This window comes from Mus pahari, chromosome 12 (genome assembly GCF_900095145.1).
Source record: "Mus pahari chromosome 12, PAHARI_EIJ_v1.1, whole genome shotgun sequence".
Classification (NCBI taxonomy): Eukaryota; Metazoa; Chordata; class Mammalia; order Rodentia; family Muridae; genus Mus; species Mus pahari.
In genome coordinates this window covers 24435234-24453720 of record NC_034601.1, presented here as the reverse complement: position 1 = coordinate 24453720, position 18487 = coordinate 24435234, and the positions used below count along the sequence as shown (strand labels likewise).

Sequence of the window (18487 nt, the reverse complement as noted above, 5' to 3'; positions counted from 1 at the left end):
TGTGTAAACGTACCACATTTTCTGTATCCATTCCTCTATTGAGGGACATCTGGGTTCTTTCCAGCTTCTGGCTATTATAAATAAGGCTGCTATGAACACAGTGGAGCATGTGTCCTTATTACCAGTTGGAAGATCTTCTGGGTATATGCCCAGGAGAGGTATTGCTTTACCTATCCTTTTCGATTGCCTCTATTTATTACATCTATCTTTCTATTTTTCTATCTATCTATCTATCTATCTATCTATCTATCTATCTATCTATCTATCATCTATGTATTTGAGAACAGTTTTGTGTGTGTGTGTCTGTATATGTACTTGTGCTTGTGCACTGTTTGTGGAGTGTGTGTGTGTGTGTGTGTGTGTGTGTGTGTGTGTGTTTAGGTCAGAGGACAACTGACAGGAGCCTGTTCTCCCTTTCTACCAAGTTGGTCTCAAGGATCAAGCCCTGGTCCTTAGGGATGATAGCAAGTGCCTTTACCTACTCAACCATCTCACCAGTAACCCCTTATTTTATCTTTAAATACTCTTCTCAGTGAAAGTCAGATTTCTGTTTTGTAATATCCTGTTTTGTTGGTCATCTTAAGTTTTCATTGTGGTGGTAGTATGATATCTTAATCTGCTCAGTATACTCCAGCACAATCCCATAGACTGGGTGGAAGTCCACAGTCAAGGGGCTGAATACTCAGACCATGCTGAGTGGTCTTGCCACCCTGTGGACCACCAGCTTCTCCATGTCTCTTTTCATGAAAGAGGTCAAATCCCTGCTTATCAGGACACATGTAACCCTAGTTATCTCTGAAATCCTCCCTTCCAAGCATCACCACCCTGGGGATCAGAGCTTCAACAAGTGAGTACTTCTGGAGAGGCCAAAAGTATTCGGTCTGACCCCAGAGCCACATCATTTCATATATGATCCTTAAGATTTTGAGATGTATTGATTTGGTCCTTTACAAGTTATTTTTACTATTTCTCTCCTTTTGAGTGTGACATCTTGTTAGTTTTTTAAAAAGGTATCATGTGCTCTGAAATTTTTATTCGTTCTTTTGTGTAAGTCAACAAAGTGAGGAAATTTCCCCCTTCTACTCTCTGTGCTTGTAGTTCCTCTTTGGTGGTTTTGTGCCTGCCTCTTCCTGGTCCCCAGTGTATCAGTGGGTCAGAGCCAAGCCTGTATAGGAGGCAACAGTGTTCTCCCCTCAGTGTCTAGTCTCCAGGTCCTCTGCTCTGTGAGGGGCTTGGTTATACCATAGACTCTACCCTCCCTATGTTTTCAGCCTTCACACTGGGGCTACAAGCCTAATGCTTCCTCTGCGTCTTACTGTAGCCTTAGTTTCAGCTTCCTGCCCAAGATTTTTTGTCCTCACTCCCCTTAGCCCTGAGCTACTACCTGGTTCTTTTTATCTCTGATCCAGTCTGCTGCTTTTGGGGTGTGTGCAATGCTCCGTAATTCCAACCTATTTATAAAAACAACACTATACATATCTGCACTTAGGCATGGTGTATGAACTGGAAATACGCAGAAGGCACACATGGGTTCATGTACTGAGGCTGGTGTGTGTGTAGGTCAGAGGACAACTTTGACTTCCTTCTGTCCTTCCACCTTTATGTGCATTTCAGGGTTTGAATCGGGTTCCCCAGACTTGCACTGACAAGTGCTTTTACCCACTGAGCCATCCTACCAGCCAAGCATATTTTTAGCCCCTTTCTAATGCATAAAATGATCTTTTTTTTTCTTTTTAGAATGGCTGCATCTGTCTAATATGAAATATTATCCACCATTGTTCTATTTCTGGAGCACACACACCAGGCTATTCTTATTTCAGCATTAGTTTTTAGAGTAATGTTACATTCCCAGCCAACAGGAGCGGGTGCTGAGCATTCCCTCACACTTATTCTGCCACCCCACCCCCACCCGTGTACAGCCTCTCCAGCTAGGGCAAGGCAGGCTGCTTCCCAAACCTCTCACCAAAATGCATTGGAAAACTGCTAAAGATTTTTCCAAAGTATCAGTGATTCCTTTTGAAAGGAGTCTGGTATGTTTTAGCACACATGAACCAGAACCTTAGGAAAATAATAAACAAACAAACAAACAAAACAAAACAAAACAAAACCAAAAAAACCAGGAGGATGGAGTAAATTACTTCACATTTAGTTGGAATGGATATTGAATAAGGGGGTTAAAATAATTATGCTGCTGCTGTTTCTTCTGAAGAAATATTTAAGCAATTTTCCACTGTATTTCTACAAACTCAGAATCATGTTATCATTAGTACATAATCTATAATTAGAGCATTTTATGCCAAGTGAACTCAAGAGCTATAATTTGTAAGTAAAGCAGTCGAGATGGGAATAATAAAAACACCAAGAAACAAAGGCTTTTTAAATTTATAAATAATATCCAAAGGCTTGAGGAACCCTTAATATGTAGCCTTATTAACTTATTAAGTAGATATCAGTTCATTGTTAGGAGCAAAGTAGAATTTCATTCAGTGTGTGAGAGGATTAAAGGAAGCAGTGTTTGGAAAGGGCTCCCCTGTTTTAGCAAGTATTTCATCTAATTCATCCACAGGATAATTATCCATACTTCCTCAAGAACAGGATTCGTGCTCCATCCTAGTGTGCTCTTCGTCATTGTTGTCTCTACGTTGTGGAGACTTCTGCCAGTTCCTGGAATTTGTTCTCTCTGTTGTGATTGCTTTTTTAATTAATTAATATCCAAACTTCCTCCTCCCCTCTCAGTCTTTTCTCCTCCCCCCATCCACTCGTCTTCCATTTCTGTTCAGAAAAGCCGAAGTCTCCCATGGATTCCAACCAGCCTTGGCATATGGAGTTGCACTAAGACTACAGCATCCCTGCATGAGGCATCCCAGTAGGGGGAAAAGTCTCGAAGGCAGGCAACAGAGTCAGAGACCATTCCTGCTCCTGCTGTTAGGGGTCGTGATTGTTGTATTTATTTATTTAGTTAGTTGGCACTAAAGATGGACCAGGGTCTGAACAGGTACTGTACAGCTGAGCTTCATTCCAGCCCTCTGCTGTATTTATTCAAAGGAGCCAGGAAGATCAGAGTGGGAAATAGGGTGAGTGAAAGAGCTGAAGGTGTTATGGAGACACCTGAGTTTGCTGTAGTCGATCAGCTTTGGAGTTAGTGACATCATCACCCAATGATGTTCGATAAATCCTTGCAAAACACACTGCTGCCCAGGGTCCTTCTGGGCTCAAGGGAAGGGACCACACAGATTCTGTTGCCTCTAAAAAGATTTTTCTGTGACCTGTGACAGAAATAGTATTATTTTAAAATAGCTCAGATAAAAGAAGACTCTTCATTTTCATAGCAGAGTCAGTCTAAGTCTGCAGCACGTGAGAACATGAAAGATGTGCCCATGATTTTTGAATGAGGCTGAATTACATTTTTCCTCTGTTATGGTGTCCCGTGGCCCCATTGCTGGGCAGACATGAGTGAAAATCTACTCACCTCAGATAGGAAACTGATAACAGACCAAACCACTCATACCACCAAAGTCTAATTTGGTGAACTAATGAGTTTTATTGGGGTTACTCACAGTAATATGTGTGAGTAGTTACTTATAAGTGCATAAATGGTTCAAAGGAAGCTGTAGTCCCCTCCCCCCTCCCCCAGCATGGGAGACAGCTCACAAAATCTAAAAACCTGGAGTGAACTACAGGGGGTTAAAATTGTCTTTTCCTAGTAGCTCAGGAGGTTTGAACCTTTTCCAGGTTCCACAGTTGGCTGGTCTTTTTTCTTTTAAGCAGTTTGGCTAATCTCAGCTTCTTCCAGGATCCTTGGTCAGAGTATCTTCTAAGAAACTCAGTTTATTTACTCTTAGCAGCCTTCTTTGCTTATAAATTCCTAGGGAAAGGTCTGGTGAGTCCAGTCAGTTTCAGGAACTTCCTGAAGCTATCCTTGTTGTTTACTTCTGGTCTTAATGACACTTCCTTGTCATTAAGGATGACTGTTTCACCTCCTTCTGAAACGTCCTGCTGTTTCACTTCCTTGTTAAACATCCTGTCCTAAAATATGCTATGTTTCCACTTTCCCTTCATATTCTGTCTCAAGAAGTTTTCCCCTAAGATGGAGGGTTTTAACCTGGAAACTGCCTCACAGCATATGGATAAATAGCATATTGCTAGATTTTGTACTGGTGAAGTATTTGGGGGGGGGGTAAGAATAGGGAATTTTTGAGTATGGCTCTGAGCACTTAGAGCAACTTTATTCCTAACATATTACATTCTATGCGCTTGGTGTTGCCCAAGTTAGCTGAGTTCTAAGTGAATTCATAAAAAGCAGAGGTCATCCTATGTTGTTTAAAATGGAAAGACATTCCATTTTTAACAATGTTATGATATTTAATGTAATTTAATGGAATGATATAATTCTTATTGCTACCACATAATGCTATTTTTTGTACCTGCAGGTTTTAAATCCGTTCTATGTGTTCCAAGCCTTTACCCTCACTCTGTGGCTGTCTCAGGGTTACATAGAGTATTCTGTGGCTATCATCATCTTGACTGTTATCTCCATTGTCTTGAGTGTGTATGATTTGAGACAGGTAAGAATTGAAATTGTGGTTAGATTCCATTTACACTTTACTTCTGGCTGACCAAGCAAAGCCTATAGAATTCCTACCTGCAGCATAGAGTAACTGTGTCACACACAATTCATAAGGCAGCAGCAGGCACATCTTATTATGGGGACACTTTGGGGATAGGGTATTAGGAATACCAAACAGATTTAAACATCTTTTCAAAGATTGATCATCAACTGGAGGCTTCACTGGACTGTGTTTAGGACTGTGAGGTTGTGTGTGAGTTACTGTGAGGAATGTTACGGGGATTGATAATAGTCTTTTTCTTTAGACTGGTGAGGGGCAGTGGCTCAAATCACATATTAACCAAGACACAAGACACTACTTTCCCTTTCTTTCTTTTTTAGCATAGCAACCAAAAGCCAGGCTGCTAGATCCAAGGATGAGTATAATTTGAACGTTAATAGATGTTACTATGTAATTTTCTCCAACTGAAATAATTCTTTTAATCAGAAACACACAAGATCATTGATTTTTCCAAATCCACACCCAGATAGGGATCCCACAACAATCCAAAGTATGGGTACCACAAAAGTCCATCTTGATGAACTAGTGTGTTCTGCGATCACTTACAGAATATGGGTGAAGGGTTACTTACAGGAACAGATGTTATTCAAAGACAGCTGCATTAGCAAGTGTCACCCAAGCATAGGTGACAGCTCACAAAGTTGGGAACTTGGAACATACTATACAGCCTATAGGCAGCTCAAGAGGATGGAGAAGTGTCCTTTCCAAGGGACTCAGTTGGTCTGAACCTCTTTCAGGCAGATCGGCTGGCTTCTTCTTCCAGGCAGCTCATCTGGGATCAGAGTTTCCTTTGTAGCTTAGCTTCTCTTTGAGGAGGAACTCTCAGATTTTTTTTTTTTTTTTTTTTTTTTGCTTATTGTAGCAGGGAGGGGCCTAGTGAATCTGGGGTCAGTTTCAGGGACTTCCTGAAGCTATTTTGAGTTATTTACCTCTCTGCTAAGGGGCTTCATTGAAAAATACAATTTTTAAATCGTGGATGGAAGCATTGCATAGCAATATTTAAAGTTGGATAATTTTTAATTTCTAATTCCTTATCCAAATTAAATGTTTGTGGCTTGACAGATGGCTTAGTAGTTGAGAGTGTTGGCTGATCTTGTAGAGGACCTAGGATCAACAGTTCCCAGCACTTACGCCCAACTATGTCTCCAGTTCTGAGCTATCTGGTGCCCTCTTCCGACCTCCAGAAGCTCCAGATGCCCAAGTGGTGCATGTGTATGCACGTGGGCAAAACAGCTGCACATGTACAATTTAATAAATCTAAAAAAAATGGAATTAAAATGTGTCTTCTTCTTTACAGATTCCCTAAATTATGTTGCCCAAAATAGGGGGTAACATGAGAACAGGAGCTTAACTAGCAATACTACAAAGGAGCCAAGAAGAATAGGAATTAGAAAACAGACACTAATCTCATTAGCCGCTGATATTTGTTTACAAAGCCTCGCTGACCTAAATAGTAAGGCATTTTGCAAAGCCACACCAAGTGAGCATGCTTCCTTTAATAACTTCTGTCCCTGAGCCCTCAACCATTAACATTGCTTATGATTTCATAGCTCACGATAGGTTCCCACAGCCAGTCGTTGGGCACAACCTATGTAGAATGGGACACATGCAATGGTATGTCCTCCCTCTGACTGACATATCCACATAAGAAATGGTGACCAGGACTTCCCGACCCCGAGTCAAGTACTGCTCACTAGCGCATTGAGCACACTTCCCCAAACTGACCTGTGGATTTTGACGTAACAGTGAGATTTGATAGGGGGGTGGGTGGATAGCAGGAATACAGGAAGGAACACTTAAATCTTTAGGCTGAGTTCATTGCTTCTCTAAATTAAAGCTAAGAGCATAATCTACCTGCCTGATTGCCCTACCCCAAGCTATGCTGCTTGGTAAAAAGCTTACCTTAGTGAGGCTAAGAAACACTTGAGCTGTAGTCCCTTGCCAAGAAGTTAGGATAGTGCAAGTCAGGTAGAAGTACAAACCTTTGAAGTGTATTTGTGTGCAGTCTAGCGAGGCTCCACCAGTGGCATCTGCTACCATGGTACTGAGAGCACCCCGAGACACCCTCACCTATGGCTATGCCTTCAGTCATGACCTAGCAAGGCTTTGGGGCATATGAGTTAATGTCCTACTTCCACTTTCTCTGGAGAAAATCCAGCCACAGCAAACACAGATATCCAGCAACAGATGTGGAATAACAACAGCATGTAAATGAGCTGTGAAAACTGATCCTGGTCCCACTGAAGAGGGACTGTAGAAACCAGAGGGGGCCTGATGAAATTCAGGCAATGAGCTTTGTAACCATGGCAAGCATCACAGCACTTGCCTACTCCTGGCTGGCTGGTTGTCATAGAAACCCATGCTTCTAGTTTCTGAGTACATTAGCTCAAAGAGAATGCTTACATTAGCCTATTCCTGAGTTATTAGGAGATGTAGAATACTCTAGGTCTATGAGATACACTTTTGCTGAGGGCTTACTGTGTGACAGTGTTTGGGCACAAAGAGGAATGTGTGACCCCCTTTCTACCCAGGGAATTGCCTGCCTCACAGGGAAAAAAGGACAAGAAGCTGTCATGGAAGTTATCAGTGCTCCAGCACAGGTGTGAAGGCAGGAGCAGAGCACTGGATTCCTCCTGGATCTGGTCCTTGTTGAAGGAGGTCGTATTTACACAGCGTTTCATGGGAATGATTAGAAAGAGCTTGCTAGGAGCAAACTGGGCTGAACGTTCTAGGGAGTCGCCCGAGCAAAGGCATGGAAGCATGGCAGGCTCCCCAGAATGCTAAGTCTGATAAACAAATTTGGCTTCCTAGCATAATGAGGTTTGAGAATTACAGTCAAGCGCTGTTAGCTCAGACTCCCCCATTCCAAATGGGTTGATTAGTGTCCCCGTCAGCTGAAGTTATCATGCCATTGATTCAATGAGCTTGCCGAACAGAAAGTAAGTGAAAGACATTGAGAAGGAAAGACAGCGCTGAAAGGGAAGTGGAGCTATTTTAAGCATAAAGAGAACGAAAGCACTGACTGTGTGTGGAGTCAGGTGGATGTAGGTTTGATCAGCACCCTCAATGCCTAGTAAGTGCATGATTGTGGCAAAGTACTCCAGCATTTTCTACCCCACTCTTTTTTGGCTTCTGTATTTCTATGTATGTTAGAGATAGGATTTTTGTGGTATCTATCTATCTATCTATCTATCTACCTACCTATCTATTTTTTCCTTAGTGTCTACCACAGTGGTTAGTCTGTAGTAGCTTTTTGATATTATGAGTGGTTATAAACATAATCATTTGAGTCTTTTATAATATCTTACAGATTTCCTCAGTGAAACCTTGCAGGCTTAGGATAAGTCCCTAGCAGGTTAAACAAATCGGCAGAATGACACTTTGAATCTTGAGGGTAACTTCAGATGTATCTAGGTTATTAATTAGTTACCAAGAATTAGTTATTATTCTATTTTCCAAAGAAACTATAGCTTCTGTGGTGGCATTTCACACACACTGTCCATGACTGGCTACTGGAGCAAGTCAGACCTCCTTGATTGAAATCAGGGTCCTTAACACAGAACCATGGCTGACTCACTCAGTTGTGGGTGGTATAAATGCCTGCTCCGACGGTCAGGACCCAAAGAGTCATCTTACAGTGATAAATATGTAGCTAACAGTCCCTTTCGTTTCTTCCACGCTATTGACTCAAACTGGGAAGTTTAGTTTTGCACACGGCACTAAAACGAATACCGTTCTTTTCTCTGCATAAATATTAATATTGAACTCATCACGCTCTCTCTGGGCAAAGTCACACAGTTGTGCACAATGCCTATCAGTCTGGCAAAATTTGTACCATCCAAAGTTGCTAAAAGAATAGATCAAAGTAATTTAACCTGAAAAAGGTAAAAAACAAAACAAACAAACAAAAAAAAAACTGTTCTATGTGGCTTAGTTTGCACTGAATTTGAAGAGCGACAGGAGGATTTCGACTTGCTTCTACTTAGAGACATCAGTTCTCTGATACCCACGGGAAAGGGGCAGGTGCCTCTCCCAGCTGACCACCTGGTCCACAGTTGCTGGTGTGGTTCGGTCCTCACGTCTCCCTCCTCACCATGTCGGTATGGGGAGTGTGTGGACTGGATCCCTTCTTGTCTCTGCCTTCCTGGCCCTGTGTTGTCCTAGGAGTGACTGCTTCCTCTCCAGACTCTCTCCCACCTCCTCCACCTTTTACAAACATACCTCAGTAAGTCCTACCTCAGTGAGGCTTGCTGGTTGCTGTCTCACACTACTTTCCCTGGCATCTCCTCCCTGAGTGATTGCTACCACACATGTGCTCTCAGCACCACGCTCTTGCACAGAGGGCTTTGTAAGAATTAACTGAAAACTTACAGTACCTCCTCCAAAGCCATATGCTACCATCTCCCCTTTTGGATGAGCAAAGGGGGTGTAGACTGACTGTCTCGTTTATACTAACACCGGGATTCCAAATGTAGAGCATGACTCCAGCCTGATTACAGGGGCTGCTCTTCTCAGGGGACAGTCATTACAGAGCAAACTCAGACAGGTAATAACTTGCTCTGGTTTGCTTTTCTACCTTGGTTTCTTCGACCTGTATCCTGGACTCTGTAGTTGTGTGTGTGTGTGTGTGTGTATATATATATATATATATATATATATATATATATATATATATATATATATATATATATATGTAAAGGTATATCAAATAAACAGGGAACATTGCTCCAAAAATCATGCCAGGAGGATAGGGGGGTAGCAGGAGAGTTGATGTGTCAAAAGCCAAAGTACAAGCTGAATGTAGTGGAATACATGTCTGTAATCCCAGCAGTTAGAGGCTGAGGAAGACAGATGGTTTTGAGTTCAAAGCCAGCTTAGGTTACATAGTGAGTACTAGGCCAGCCTGGGCTACATAACAAGACTCTGTCTCAAAGACCAAAAACAGAAGATCAACTGGCAGCTGAGTCATCTATTTGCCCAGGACGTTTGAGTGTGGCAGCAGGCTTAAGGTTTACTGTGCTTCAGTCGGGTGGTTGGCAGGACACGGGCTAGCTGTCGGTAAAGCCTTGCCTTTCTCTTGACAGCAATCAGTTAAGCTGCACAAGCTTGTGGAGGAGCACAACAAAGTCCAGGTCACGATCACAGTAAGAGATAAAGGTAGGTGGCTCGTTCCACTGTCTCCTGACCCACTGCTTCCTAACAGACTGCTATTATCACAGACAAAGCTTCTCTCAGACTGAACCCAGGTCTAGCCAGACAATGAGACCAATTGAGGCCATGTAACTCATAAAACTGAAGGAAGCTAAGACTCCAGATACCTTCCCCACCCCAGGTCTGGCTGGTCTCACCCTCTTCCAATCTTTGGTTACACTATCATCTTCTTAGAGTTCAGCTTCAAATTCTCTCTGTTCCTACAGAGTTCATGTAGTTGGACATTAATGTGCAAACTGATGACTTTATATCCCAAAGACCTTGCACCAAACATTCTAAGCTACCATCTGGAACTGTGGCTTGAATGGAGCCTTTTAATGCTGACTGGACTCTTGGGATTTCCTCTGAGTTTGTTCAGGGTGAGGTGGTCACAGTTTTGTGCGAGAGCAGCAGACGATCTCCGGACAGTTTCCATGTAGTCTTCAAGTGCTCACAGGGTTCCAGTGCCCAGAGAGAACACATAGCAGCCAGGGGGAGCCTCCCTCTTGACAAATGCTATAAAATTTTACTTTGCACAGAGCCTGTCTGGGTATCGGATTCCAAGCAGGAACTTGCTCCTCATCCTTAGCTAGGCCCCAGGAAACAATTCCCTAATTCTAATTCCCTTGTAAGTTTTCAGTTGAGTGGAAAGGGGCCCTGGTCTTGGGAACAGGTAGGGTAGGTCTTACCCAACTGCAAAATAAGCAGATAAGAGTTCTTAGTTGTTTTCATTCTTGGGGGAAAACAAGGAAAGGCCAAGAGAGTCACGGAACTTCTTGCTGTCACGTAGGTCTGCAGGAGCTGGAGTCCCGTCTCCTGGTTCCAGGAGATATTCTCATTCTTCCAGGGAAAATTTCACTGCCCTGCGATGCTGTCTTGATTGATGGGAGTTGTGTGGTGAATGAAGGAATGCTTACAGGTAGGCCGTTTTCACCCAGCATCCTCTTCCTTACCCAGCAGGCCAAGCAAATCAGATCAACTATCCTTATCTGGCTAGGACCATGCCCTTCACTAGGAAAAGAGGTAGATAAGGGAGATCCACTCTGCCTTTTTAGTCAAACAAAGACACAGAACACACAAGCAGACAGAACTGGTTAATAATAGGTTTAAGAAAAGGAAGAAAGAAAGAAAGAAAGAAAGAAAGAAAGAAAGAAAGAAAGAAAGAAAGAAAGAAAGAAAGAAAGAAATAAAGCAGAAGAAACATTTACTATTCCATGGGATTTCTTGCTGAATGGTGGCACGAAGGAGTGAGCAGAAGAAAGCTTGGCCAGGTGAACAGGTGAAAATCCAGGATCTTCATAAATCTCAGTCTGATTCCATCTGTATGCAAAGACAGCACAGCCTGAAAAAAAAAAAAAAAACCATCAGGTCTCCGACAGAAGTGAGGACACATCTGCCTAGCTGTGTGGTCTAGAGGTGGGAACTACACACTGGAAAGTTCCAGAGAGCCTTAGCACAGATGTCAGTGTGCTGTTCTGTTCTTCGGCATTTACACCTGCTGTTGATCTCACATGGCAGTTCAGGTGGCTCCCCTGTTCACCTATAGCTTTTAAAGTTTTCTTGCAATTGTATGACCAGGAAGGTGTTATTTATACAGTCGCCCTTTAGTTAAGGGAATAACTGTATAGAGCAGTACATTTGAATGAGAGGCTATTCAGAAGCATGAGCCTGAAAGCTATTTGTCCTCTGTGCTGACCAATTATTAAACTTTCCTCTTTCCACACGGTACAAAGACATGAAGAAAGAAATGCACACAAACCTGACCTGAGTGTCTGCTCCTAAATTCTTCCACACAAGTCCATCTTACATTTAAATTGCAACATTAAGACAAAATGTACTGATGGGCGGTGGTGGCGCACGCCTTTAATCCCAGAGCTTGGGAGGCAGAGGCAGGCAGATTTCTGAATTTGATGCGAGCCTGGTCTACAGAGTGAGTTCCAGGACAGCCAGGGCTATACAGAGAAACCCTGTCTCAAAAAAAAATGTACTAAGCCTAAATATGTTTGGTATAATTGCAAACTGTCTCCTTTAATGTGTTGACATCTACCTGCCTAGTGATGGTGGTGATGAGGGCTTGTACACGGAGTGTTGCTGTAAGATGCAATGAGTAAACCTCAAGCTATAAAAGCCATTGGCTGGCTTCTGCCCCATGTGTCTCCACAGCTTGAGTGTGCTGGTACTCTGCTTCTCTCACTGGGCAACAGAGAGCATGACACGGGGACATCAGAGGAAGGGGAGGCAGGAAGGCTTGGGCCTCACATCTGCCTCTTCCCTTTCATGATATACAGGATTTGTTCCAGCGAATTAAAAGTGATGTAAAAATGTCCTTGGATGTCAATGGGCCTTTCTTATTTACTAGCAGCAACATCCACATATCCTGAGTGCAAAAAATAAAGTAAATGATCCATTTTAGAGTCAGACCCAGTGAAACAGAAATATATATGAAAATAACTTTTTGTTTCTTATTAGTTTCTTCAAAAGCACATAAATCCCAGCATGCACTAAAACATTTTATTTCATAATGGAGGTGAACCCCACTAGCCCACATACTGTGAAAAGGACCCAGAAAGAACCACCGTATTAGAGTCAGATTCCTGGCTGAAATATGGTCCGTGTTAGGGTAAAGTTAACAGATGTAACTCAGATGCATCTACTAGTCATTCGCAAACTCTTTGCAGACATAACCATTTTGTTTATGTAAGATCAGTATGTAAACACTCCTAGTATCTCTATAGTAACATATTTCCTAAACAGCATTCATATCTCACTTCATCGTCAAGCATCAAACAACTTAGGCAAGGAGCTGGTAAAATACTGACTTAGAAACGAAGAGCTGAACATAGATCAGGGAGGCTCAGTGATCGGCAGTAGAGTCCGAACTTGTGGTGGCTTTGCTCCCAAACACAAAGTGTCACTTGAGTGCTGAAGATGAGTCTAATGAAAGCTGCTGTCACCATTTTGGCCTTGTCACCCTTCACTCTGTGCAGCTGCCCCTTCCCCCAGTACTCGCTCGCTGGCAGAATTGTCTCTTCCAATGTCACTGCTATGTGGGAAGCTGACTTACTTTCTAATTCCTTTTGGTGTTTGTTGGGATGCAACTCAGTGAAGTCATCAGTGACTCTTGTCTCCCTTCAGCCTTCAAGCCCTACAGGACATCAGGATGGGGTAGGGTAGACCCAAGTCTTCTTGTAGTTGTAGTCTCCCCCTTGTCTCTGAGGCTGTCTGGGGCCTGTCACCTAATTTCCATGGCATTGTTGAGTGTTCTCATAGCCTAATAAGATGCAGGTCCTTTTTCTTAGGGACATGTGGTATATAAGTCTCCTTTGGGTCCTCTTCCCCCTTTTTCAGGACTGATAATTTGTACAGAAATGCAGGACAGAGATGACATGCAGAAGAAAAGGCTTTATTTGTTTATTTGTTTGTTAACTGTCCAGAAGTCCATAGAATCCATAATTACAAATGATTATTCAGAGGTCAATTTCCAACTTCTCTGTCTTTTGTGCCTCCTTTTCTGAAGCAATGGCCTCCTTCAAGGACCTTGCTTCCCCCTAGAGGTAGGGAGGCGAAACACAAAGGGCCACGTGATAGAGGGGCAGAATCCACGAATGTTTACCGTTTTCTTAGTTCTAGTGTGCGTGCGCTGCTTTATAGTGACATTTTGCACACTGCTCCGTTTACTCTGCAGTCCTTTCGAGGTGGGTGGATATGAGGCCAAGAGAGGAGAAATAATTTGGCAAGACACACACAGAAGCGGAGCAGTGCCCCTGAGGTCTGGGTGCATCTGTCGGGCTGCTTATGCCCTGATTTCACCCGTTTATTAGCAGAAAAAATCTACTGGGGACACAACAGCGAGAGAGGCCAAGAAGGTTTCTGGAGCTCATGGAATACACCAAAGTCATAAACGACACATACTGTGAACAACTGCTTCATAAGGAAGGCACCCAAGCCCAAGCCCAGGCATCGCTTCCCAGGATCTATGCTTCTAGCCAGGGCCCTTTCCTTCTCTTAGGGATGCTCATGGGAGAGATGGTGACGTTCTTCCTCCTCCCTGTACTCATGAGAGAACTGATTGATTAGAACTCCACGTGGATGCAGAGATATGAGATGGGTGCACAGGATTTTTCCTCCGCAGTCTTTCAGAACTGATATTCTGCCACCCAACCTTGTAAACGACAGGTAGATCCGAACTAATGTGTCTCTCTCCTTTCTTTCATTTTTCCTCTCTTCTTCTCATTCCCCCTTTCTCTTACTTGTTTAGCTGTTTACTTGGTACACATTCTGAAATGCCTGTCGCGTGCCAGGCACTGTGTTGGGATCAGCCAGACACAGGAAAACTGTGCTTCTCTGGCAGGTCATTTTCTGTCAATTGGTCCCAGCGATGCAATAAACAAGAACATGGCATTTCAAGCACTGTCAGTATGAAGTGGCATCCAGCTCCGTGGGGACATGGGAGAATCTCTATTTGACAGATTCTGAGGTCTCAAGGTCCCTGGCACCCACTCTGTATTAGAGAGTGTACAATCAAATTACTTCCTCCTGACACATACTCCCACCTCCTCTCTCACTAAGTTTTTTTTCAGGTGAATCTATCTCTTTCTAGACTCTCCAGAAAGTCCCCTGCTGTGATTTTTAAAGAATATATGAATAATGTTAATTCTGTGTAAATTTATCCGCCTGAACAGTATCTTGACGTGACTTTATCTAATCAGCACTTCTCTGACTCCAATGTCACCAGGGTATATAAAAGGAAACTAGGTATTCTTGTCATATTAACCAAAGCCATATTCTGGATTAATTTGTTTTGTCAAGAAGTAATTTGTAAGTATCGACCTATTATAGGGGCTGGTTTCAAAGATAACGTGGCAAAATTATTTGGAGGCTTGCCAAAATGTTCTATCTCTTCTAGAGAGTCATTTAGGATGCAATTGGTAAATCTACACAGTGGATGAACATCATGACTATTTTAAAGAAAATGGAGTAAGGACAGTTCTTAGCTTAAGGAATTTACTGAAGAATATTTAGGGCTGCAATAAACAATGTTATAGTTTCTTAAACCTTTCTTTGTAAACATAATCCATGCTAGGAAACTGGCTTTGAAAGAACAGTAATAGAATAAACTAAGTATTTGCTTTTATTTAGCTCAGACATACATTTAGCAGAGAATGCATATTTGGACCGATTATATGTCATAGAGTAAAGCGAGGAGTATAAAAATATCTATATTGCAATGTTCTTGCCCTCAGTTATTACCTAGAGACATAATAAAGAAATGTAACTATAATCAACCTAATGCTATTTCTAAATTAGAAAGATGGCATATTATTTTGCTAATTGGACACAACAAAAGACTGGTGGATTTTTAACTTTGTTCTAGGATGTGTTAAACCTGGGAACTAGGAAGCATTATGGATGATATTAATTAATTAATTTAGGTCTGTGAAATATTTCCTTTTGAACTTCTATCTTGCTTTCTTTAGGCCTTCAATATTTTGTCTTACATAATATCAACCTTCCTTGAGAAGGGGACAGAGATTGCAGCAGCCAAGACCAGAAAGCACCGAGGGGTTGACCGAGGGGTTGGTAAGGGGCTTGCTCAACTGAAGCTTATAAAGGGATTAGCCTGGGAGGCCATTGGAACTCTCGTGGGTTTGGGGAATCTAGCAACAGAGTCTGGAGTTTGTTTTGTAATGACAAGGGGAAGAAACATCTTTCCTAGAACATGGGATAACGGTGTCCTCTATAGATTTACATCGACTTGACCCACGCTAAAGTCAACAGGGAGGAGGAATCTCCTATTAAGAAAATGTTTCCATAATTTTGGCTTAAAGGCGAGCCTGTAGGTCATTGTCTTAATTTGTGATTGATGTGGGAAGGTCCAGCCCATTGTGGGTGGGGCCATCCCTGGACTGGTGGTCCTGTGTTCTATAAGAAAGCATGCTGAAGGCTGGAGAGATGACTCAGTAGTTAAGAGCACTGACTGCTCTTCCAGAGGTTCAATTCCCAGCAACCACATGTTGTCTCACAACCATCTGTAATGGGATCTGATGTCTTCTTCTGGTGTGTCTGCAGAGAGCTACAGTGTACTCTTATATATAAAATAATAAATAAATATTTAAGAGCTCAGGCTGAACAAGGTATAAAGACCAAGTCAGTAAGTAACACCCCTCCATGGCCTCTGTATCAACTCTTGCCTCTCTTTTCCTGCTCTGCTTCAGTTCCTGTCCTGACTTCCTTCAGTGATGGACTACAACATGAAAGTATAAGCCAAATAAACATTTTCCTTCTCAACTTGCTTTTTGGTCATGGTATTTTGTCATAGCAATTGAAACACTAACTAGGACACATGGAATAGTGGCTTTGTTAAGAGTCACTAGGAAAATGTGTACAAGAGCTGTGATTGAGGGCAGAACTTTGTCTCTGAATTATCATATTTCCAGTACCTAGCACTTTCTGGTTAGAATAAGCACTTTAAGGTATTTTTTGTAATAAACAGGAATATGTGTATAGATAAAGGATCAAGTGAAAGGCAAATCAAAATAAGCAAGTACATGTTTGCAGCCTCTGAAACAGAGCTAGATGATAGAACATGGTTAGGTGATAATCTAACTGCTCATTTAGTTATGACAACACAGCACATATTGCACATGTAGGAGTGATAAGCAGAGTTTAAGCAAATACTTCAGCTAGAATCATTCTATGAGCCACAGGCATCCCTGTCCAGTCATTCGACTCGTGGGATGGATGCTGGGTTCTATAGTTTCTTGAAACTGGCCCCTCGCCTATTCTGAATAACTACCCGAGTTTATACAGAATCAATAAAATGCAACCTTCTTTAGGAGAAAGTATACCTGTTACAAAGACACCATTGCCCCAAACGGAGAACACCATGCCCTGGAAATCGCACAGTTTGGAGGACTACCGGAAACACGTACTCTTCTGTGGAACAGAAGTTATTCAGGTCAAGCCATCTGGTCAGGGACCCGTTAGAGCCGTTGTTCTGCAGACCGGTGAGTGGATCCAACTTTTGTAAACGTAAGCTGTGCTGGAGGTGGAGAGAACTGGAGGTGGGCAACTTTGTTTAGGGTTTTGGAGTTTGCCATGTTCTGGGACTAGCAGCCATACTCTTTCCTAATGTAAGTGAATCTAAGTTGCCATCACTTAAAATTGGACACTCATTGTTAAACCCTTATGAAATGAGTGACATGCAGAGATGTTTCGGATGTCCCTAAAGGCTTGTGGCTGGAAGCTTCTCTTTTTCCCTCAATGTTTCCTTGCAACATCAGCCACAACAACCAGGAAAGATCTTTTTTTTTTTTTTTTCATCTCCAAAGGTTACCGGCTGAATACCACCCCTGGCCGCTCTGCAGACACTTTAGGGCCAGGGGTCTAGACATGAACTCATCGTGTGGCACTGCCTCTCTGTGAACAGCACCTCTATCCAGCCCACGTCTCTTTGTCCCAGAGCAAAGAGACATTCAATGTCAAGGCCTCTGCCATCACCTGCTGAGTCATGCTCCCTTGCCTTCACTGTCATGGTTGTCATTTATGCCGGCTTCTTCATTTCCCATCTACACTATCATACCAGAAACACGCTTTTGACTGTTTCCTTTCAGTTTTTGCTTTAATCTCTCTCTAAAGTGTTACTCAGTCTGTCACCACAGACACATTTTCTTAGCCCAGTTTGCAGTAGTACATTCATACTATGCTCAGAATGTTTTTATAATTACATTCATTTTCATTTTTCATATAACACCATACAGTCTAGGCTGTGTGTATTTGTGCTGCTACACAAATCCATAGACAAAAAAAAAAAACACACCTTGCTTTCTGATACTATGCTTTAGTGTTTTAGTTTAGTGAATTCAGTTATGAAAGACAATTACTGTTTTAATATTTTAAAATAAAATGGTTTCTATGTTAAAACAAGTCAGTGGACTTTAGAGCACCCCTCAGCCAGATGTCTAACATAAGCTAATGTTTAAAGTCCTATAAAGCAAGCGTGATGGTTAGAATAGGTTTAGCCTCCATATATTCATGTGTTTGAATGCTTTGCCCAAGGGAAGTGGCACTATTAGGAGGTGTGGCCTTCTTGGAGGAAGTGTGTCACTCTGAGGGTGGGCTTTGAGGTCTCCTAGTGCTCAAGTTCTTTCTGTGCAGCATGGAACAGCCTCCTCCTATCTGCCTTCAGATCAAGATGCGGAACACTCAGCTCCTCTAGCACTGTGTCTGCCTGCACGTTGCCTTGCTAACCACCTTGATAATAATGGGCTAAATACCAGAAACTGTAAGCCGGCCCCAATTAAATGTTTGCATTTATAAAAGTTGCCTAGGTCATGGTATATCTTCACAGCAATGAAAACCTAAGACAGAAGTTGGTACCAGGGACTGTAGTATTGTAATAGGTATAACCATGTTTTTTCTTGGAGGAGTGGGAATTTGGGGACTTTGGATTTGGAAAGCAGTAGAATGCTTTAAGTGGGGCTTAATATCCTAGTAGGATTATGGAAGACTTGTGTGTGTGTGTGGGGGGGCTGTCTTAGAGGAGAAGAGTTTTTAGTATGTTGCCTAGAGTTAATTCTTGTGATGTTTGGGTAAAGAATGTGGCTGCTTTTTGCCTTTGTCTGAAGAGTTTACCTGAGGCTAAGGAGAAGAGATTTAGATTAATTACA

The 18487-nt window shown here is 42.4% G+C and overlaps 1 protein-coding gene across 3 annotated transcripts in view; it reads left to right on the top strand.

The window, feature by feature from the left end:
- Atp13a5 (ATPase 13A5) overlaps positions 1–18487 on the top strand; it is a 133471-nt gene that overhangs the window by 38418 nt on the left and 76566 nt on the right. For 2 of the 3 annotated variants that reach the window (XM_021209412.1, XM_029544504.1), the window contains 4 exons: positions 4431–4565; positions 9713–9785; positions 10609–10737; positions 16655–16825. In XM_021209412.1, the coding sequence (XP_021065071.1) occupies positions 4431–4565; positions 9713–9785; positions 10609–10737; positions 16655–16825 (508 nt within the window). The remainder of the gene's footprint in view (positions 1–4430; positions 4566–9712; positions 9786–10608; positions 10738–16654; positions 16826–18487) is intronic. The other variant, XM_021209413.1, reaches the window with a different exon arrangement.